The 6,611-nt window shown below is 50.0% G+C and overlaps 1 protein-coding gene across 1 annotated transcript; it reads left to right on the top strand.

Moving 5' to 3' along the window:
- The first annotated feature begins 1,446 nt into the window (after window positions 1–1,446).
- Cxhxorf49l1 (similar to human chromosome X open reading frame 49 like 1) lies at window positions 1,447–5,105 on the top strand. The gene is made up of 5 exons (XM_087601223.1): window positions 1,447–2,837; window positions 3,377–3,533; window positions 3,992–4,074; window positions 4,324–4,369; window positions 4,825–5,105. The coding sequence occupies exons 1-5, from the start codon at window positions 1,551–1,553 to the stop codon at window positions 4,863–4,865; spliced, it is 1,614 nt and encodes a 537-aa protein (XP_087457349.1). The 5' UTR covers window positions 1,447–1,550; the 3' UTR covers window positions 4,866–5,105.
- Window positions 5,106–6,611: the final 1,506 nt, after the last annotated feature.

Below are 6,611 nucleotides of genomic sequence, written 5' to 3'. Positions count from 1 at the left end.
GAACTACTCCCCAATTTCCACTGAGGAAAGCTGGGTACAGACAGTCTCAGGCAAAGTATGACAAGAGTGGTGCCTCACCAACCCTGCAAGGCCTTCCTTGTGTTTCCATTCTGGATCTTTAGACTCCTCTATATGTACTCTCAACTATCACAGATGCATGGTTTGAATTTTTAATTCACAAATGTGTATCTAAATCTATGGAATATTCTGGAACTTGGTTTATGCAGTCATGCTTGCTTTTGAAGCATGTTAAACACAACCTTGGCGTGTGGAATGCCTCTACATAATCTGCTGGTGCATGCACCAGTCTACATTCATGCATTCCCTTATCCAGGGGACTTAGAGAGTTCCCCAAGGGGTGCCTTCATCGACACCCTTGACAATGTGTCCTTGCCATCATGGTAATGGGTTCTTCAGTCAAGAAGAGCAGGAGTAAGTAACCCAAACCTGGGAGATGTCTTGAAATGGATGTAAGCTTTATCTGAGTGCTTAGAAAATTGCAAGGCAACTAGTGATTGTGACATGATTCGTGTTCTTCTGATTCTGCCAAATTACCCACCCAAGGCACTGCCCTCTACTAGTTGCACCTTTCATCTCAGAGAGGGCAAACTACAAGCTTGAACCTCACCCACTCTTCTCTTTCGTTTGCAAACCTGGTATGTGGACGCTGATTTCAGTTTGCAGCTTCACGATCAGTGAGACTAAATGTTTTGGTTCTAGAACAAGGAGATTCCCTCCTCGCTGCCTTAACACGGGGTGAAGATGGGATGAGGGTCTGAATACAGGATGCAGTGTGGAAGGAGTGGGAAAATCGCAGCCTGCCAACACAGTGTTATGAGTACATGGCTGCTTGTAATTACAGGTGCTTTCTCTGCAGCCCACGGCTCACAAACAATCTCCCATGTCTCTGCCCCTTCTGTGGAGCACTGATAAGTGGTCATGGGCTTCTTTGGCAAGTGTCCTATTGAGAAGGTCTGTCTATGCAACAGAGGCTCTCAAATCCTTTCTATGTTGAATGTTCCACAGCTGTCATGACATTGAATCCTCACGAGTCACTGGCCTATGTGTGGTTATTTTCCCACACATTGCACCTTTCCATGAGAAAGAGTCTTAGAGAATGCAGTTCTCCTTCCACAGTAGGTAGGTGTCTGGCCAGAGGAGGCGAGGAAACAATAGAAAAGGCAGACTGAACCACAAACTCAAGGTTCCACCCACATACCCACACCTCCCACTCACAGCCCATACCCCACCCCAACCCATCCATAGGCTTGGACTGGCCAAGATAAAAATTCCGAATGATCAAGAATCCTTATTCTTATTGGCTAGGACCTGTAAGGTCACTCAACAAGGATCTATCTGATTGGTGGAGGGTAGGCCAATGAGAAGGCCACATGAAGACACCAAGGCACTAGAAGGTTCCCCTTGTTTGTGTTTAGCGCTAGTGTGGGTGGTGACTATAGTGACGGTATCTCGGAAGGCCTAGCTGGTCTAGCCAAGACTAGGGATACCCTTGTCCTTACAGGTCAGGCATGTAGACTATCACTGGAAACATGAGCTGCAATAAGGAGGGGGCAGTTGAAGAAGTAAGTTTAGACCCCGAGGATGGAGAATCCCCTAATGTCTGTTTGGATGTCCCCTGCTCACCACAGGATCTCAGCCTGGACCCTGACATGGGATCTACACAGAGAAGCCTAAGTAAGAATGAGGTCGAGACTGAGGACAACTCTGAGTTGGACTCAGGGTCTAAACTACAAGCACTAGAATCGGAGATGGTGGTCTTTGAGGAACACGGAGAGTGGTCTGTCTCTTCAGCCAGAGACAAAGGGGATCTTATGGACTGCTTGCCTCTTGTCAGTGACAATGTTGAGGATAAAGTACAACAGCCAACTGACCAGATGAACCAGGATGCTAGAAGCCGCTCGTCCTCAAAAAGCTGTGCCACCCAACATTCTACCACTTGGGCAGATACAGAGGCAGACTGCAGCAGAAGAAGCATGCTGGGCAAGAGATTGGGAGATGTAAAGCGAGCCTCTGTGGCCCCAGCCCACCACTGGGGGCCCAAAGGAGGTAGGGCCTGCAGGACAAAAAAGAAAAAGAAGGTCACCAAGAGTAAGAAGGCAATCCCTGAGGATATCCAAGACCCACCATCTGACCATGACTCATCATCAGATGAGTATAATGAAATGCAAGTGATGAGGGTGACCATTTGCTTCAAGAATGGAGAACAGATCATATCTGGCAATTCTATGGCTCCTGAAGACAAAATCAGAAAAAGAAATGTCCAACTCAGGGGCAATTTTCATCATATGACTGGCTCTCTGCAGATGTCTGCTCCCAGGGGCCATATTTTGGGCATGGGAAAACTAGGGGCCTCTTGTTCTAACAGAAAAGCATCTGTGTTCAGAGGCAAGGAACAGAGTAGGCCTCGTTACCCAGGAGCTGCTGCGGGTGTGCTGAGGAAGGCCAGTCCTAAAAAGAAATCAGCCCAGGAGAAGAAACCCCTACAGGATACTCCAAGAGTCACCGGGAGAAAACCTGTCCCACTGTCAGGGCAGAGACCCAAGGCAGCTCCCGTGGAAATAGCCACATTTCCTCCAATAACCTGTGTCCCTACACTTGAGAGTTCTAAGAAGCACCCCACCACAACACCTCTTGAGGCCACTGAACCCACACATGGAAATACATCCAGAAAGAAAGCAGTAGCAAAGAATACAAGGGAGACCCTGCCAGTGGCCAGAGGAGACAGGGGCCTTATGTGTAAAGACAGCATGAAAAAGTCGACAGTGCTGACCCCAACGTCAGAGTCCTACAAGGTTAAGGAAATTGCCCATGCCCAAGTAAGTAGATTAACCACCTTCCTCCTCTCACCCTGCCCTTTCCCTCCCCAGCACTGCTCCCCCTACCCCTGCCTAGACTTGGGGAGTTGTCAGTGGACACTCACCCTGATTAGGATGTCCAGTGGAGGCAAAGTCCTGGTAGTAAGTAGGGTGGAGTGTGGATATCAAGGGAGCCTCAGTTAGGTGTTGGTTACTATTCTCTTGCTGTGCATTTCCTCTTTCTAACCAGGCAGGGGTGGGAGTGTGCCTGGTTGTTGGTTTGGGTGATTGGTGTCCAGAGAGCCCTTGCAATTGAGCATGTAGTCGGCCCCGAGAGCCCCCTGATGCATCCCTGGTTCCTCCCCAAGGAAGCCAGGCCAGGAGATGAGGCTTTTCAGTGTCTGTGGGCACCTTCCTGGCTAAGCTCTGCCTCCTGACCCGAGGCTGCCTGAGGACAGAAAGTGCAGCTGGGATAAGCCTCACAAGCCTCCATTTTGTTACCCCACTTTTTCCTCAGCCCCTCAGCAATATTTACTCATGATAAGATTTTTGTGTGTGAGGTTCCACCACACAGGGCAGAGCAGCCTTCCGTGTGCATGTATCGTGGAGAAATGAGCAGTGGAGACTGCAACACCAGAGCATCTCAAGTTCCAGCAAATTCCCAGATCGTGGCCCTGAACCAGGGAAGCGCCAGCCCTAGAGCATCTGTACCCTATGGTGAGTCTTTGGGATTTGAGAGCAGTGGGGTAGAGAAACTTCAGGTTCTGTCACTGGAAATTTGGAGCCTTGTTCTGGTCTTCCCTCTCTAGGCAGAGAGCCCACAGGAGACTGGGCGTAGGCAGGCCATGTTCTAAATGAGTGAGAGAGTGGTGTGGCTTTAAACAAACTCTAGAAGCTGACTTCCAGCACCCCAAATCCATTTCTGATGCTGGGTTCCGCCCAGGTCCTGGCTGTGGCTGTAGCCCTACTAGCACCAGCCCAGGGTCAAATTGCTAGGGGCCACAGAGCCTCTCCTCTGGGCAACAATGAAGGCAGACCCAGAGCTAGGTGGAGCTGAGGAACCAAGAAGTACAAGTTGCTGCCAGCAGAGGGTGATGTTGCCTCATTTTAGACCTCCCTAGACCCTTCCCACCTGGATCCCAGGCCTGGATGCTGGATCCTGTGTTCCCTTTCAGGTGACCAAGATCCGTCTGTGGCTCCCCCACTCCCTGTTGGGGAGAAGCAGCATCAAACACCAGGGATACTGGGATGTCAGCAGGTACAGTTTTTCTTAGCTCCTAGAAATGACAGCTCCAGCTAGATGATAAGCTGAGTGCCCAAGTTAGCCTGGCTCCTGTGCCCACTCCTACCCCATACTCCACAGAGAGAGGGCACCTCCTTTCTGGTCAGGATTGTGTGCTAGTCTTGCCACAGGATTGTAGGGACTGCAGAGAGTGTAAATAGAGCAGAGAGGGGGCCAGGACATTGAGTGCTAATTTTTCTTCCCTTCCTTTGTCTTCTGGGCTAGTGTCCTTTGCTAGAGAAAGAAGCATGCAGGCTGAGAAAACAACTAGGTATGACTGACCTTGGGTAGGGATGGGTGAGGGCAGGGGCAGAGAGAGCTAGGTATTCTGGTACTGGGACCTAGGGAAGGCTAGCCTACCTGTGGGGAGGCAATGCCAAGGAGGTCAGACCATGAGTCTTCTGCATTGACTGTTATGGCATGCACCAAGAGCTGTATATGCCTGCTCTCCTATGTGCTCAGCCAAGCGCCTGCCCACACTGTTCTCCTGTAGAGGACATTTTCACATGGAATTCAGTAAGAGGTGGAAGAATCAGTTCTAGGGCTCTTTGGAAAGGGGCTGGGAGGCAAATTGCTGGTTGGGAATTCTCTGTGGTTAGAAGTGGGAAGGGTGATTGAATCCTCGTGTGTGTGTGTGTGTGTGTGTGTGTGTGTGTGTGTGTGTGTGTGTGTGTGTGTGTGTGTGTGACTGAGTCAGGAATACCCATTTGTACCTCTGTGTTTCAGCGGTCATGCAGGCTCTCAACAAAAGGTTCCAGAATCTTTGAAGTGAATGTTCTGATATCTACAGTCCTTCCCACAAGAAGCTGGGTCTGGCCTGACTCTATTCTGCCTGAAATATTGGACCCAGACTCAATGCAGGAGAGACCAGACTACTACCTGTGGATCCCAGGGCTGTGACCCCACATATTCCCTCTCATTCTACAGCCAGAGTCACCTTTATGCCCCTGTTTTTGCCCCGTGTACCCCTGGTGACAGATGTTGCATATAAAAGTAGTTTCCCTGTGTTTTGTTCTTTCTGCCTTTGTGGGAGACAGAGTACAGCAAAAGGAAGGAGAGCTGTTGCTTTCCCTATCCCTGAGGGTAACCTGGGCTAAACATTTCTGCTTCTAAGCAGGTGCCTTGCACTCAAGTTTATCCCTGTGTTACTGGGTTTGGGTTCTGTGTGGTGGCGCCTGGGCAGGCCAGCATTTCCACCCCTCTACACTATCCCTGTCCATTCCCTGACTATTGTCCTCCTTTCTCTGGGACAGTCATAGAACCCATTTTTACCTGCTGTTCTTTGAGTTCAACAGGAACTTCTGAGCCCTTACTTTGGGCTAGAGGGGTGTGTGTTGTCTTATGGATTATTTTAGCAGACATTAGGGTATCATTTGGACTCATCTTACCCCTTCCCCAGGCTCTGTTCCTTCTGGCGCATTCTCTCCTAGCATCACATTAGGGGAGGACCCAAAACTTGCACATTATCCTTGGACTGTTACATAGCCCCCACCTTGGGAACTCAGTTTCCATGTCCTCTGATATATCCCTGCATTATAGGAGTGGACCCCAAGATCACCCTGGTGGGCAGCGGAGCATGACAAAGCTGCGGGAACTCACTGTGGGGAAATGGGTGGGAGGAAAACAATGTCACCTGTTCACCTAGAGCTGAAGATGGCGGTGAGGCTGTAAGTGGCTCCACTGAACCAACCTGGAGGGACTGCTCACTAGCAGCTTAAGGGAGGCCCAGGGACCAGAGCCACCACATTCTTTCATCCTGACCAGCCAACTGCCTTTCCCCTGCTCTCATTGATTGCTAAGATGATGCATCCACACGTGCAAGGATGACAGCCGCATGTAGCTTTTAACCTCCTGTGTAGAACAAATTTTCCTGGATGTGACACTCATATATCCTCAGTCTGGCTTCCAGGCTGCCCCCTGAGATCACAGGGCCTCTACCTGAACCCCATGTTCTGAAGTTACCATTACAGGCAGTTGGGAGTTTTTTGAGCCTTGAGCTAGGTCCCAGCATCAGGCAAGACTTGGAAACTCAGAGGCAGTGAGTAAGGTCAGGCAGGTGTGGGGTCTGTCAATTCCCACTCACAAGAGGGTATTCATTCCTCAGGGCCATTGAGCCTATGACGTGATCCAGCTGTGTGTGCCTGTAAATCTGTGAATGGGCTGTGATTACCCTCAAGGAAGAATGGTCTGACTCGGGGAGTGCCAGCAGTAGGGGTGGGGCCTCAGCCTGTAATGGATCAAATGCACACAAGGTGAAGTTGGTGTTCACTAGAATAGTGATTCAAGCCCTAAAACAGGGTGGGCATGGAGTAGGAGAAAGTGGAAAGTTGCAAACTCACTGTGGGAAGGTGGGGTCTGTCAAAGGGTTAGAACTGCTGGAGTAGGCTCTTGATCCTTCTCTGGAATGAAGACATCTCAGAAGACTTCACCTGGACAGTGCATTGCCCTTTCAGAAAGCCGCTATGTGTCCTATGCTAAGAAAGCCAATTGCAAAAGACTACAGTCTGTGTGGC

The sequence above is a fragment of the Rattus norvegicus genome, chromosome X (assembly GCF_021556685.1).
Source record: "Rattus norvegicus strain SHRSP/BbbUtx chromosome X, alternate assembly SHRSP_T2T, whole genome shotgun sequence".
Lineage (NCBI taxonomy): Eukaryota > Metazoa > Chordata > Mammalia > Rodentia > Muridae > Rattus > Rattus norvegicus.
This window is presented reverse-complemented; position numbering and strand designations above follow the sequence as displayed.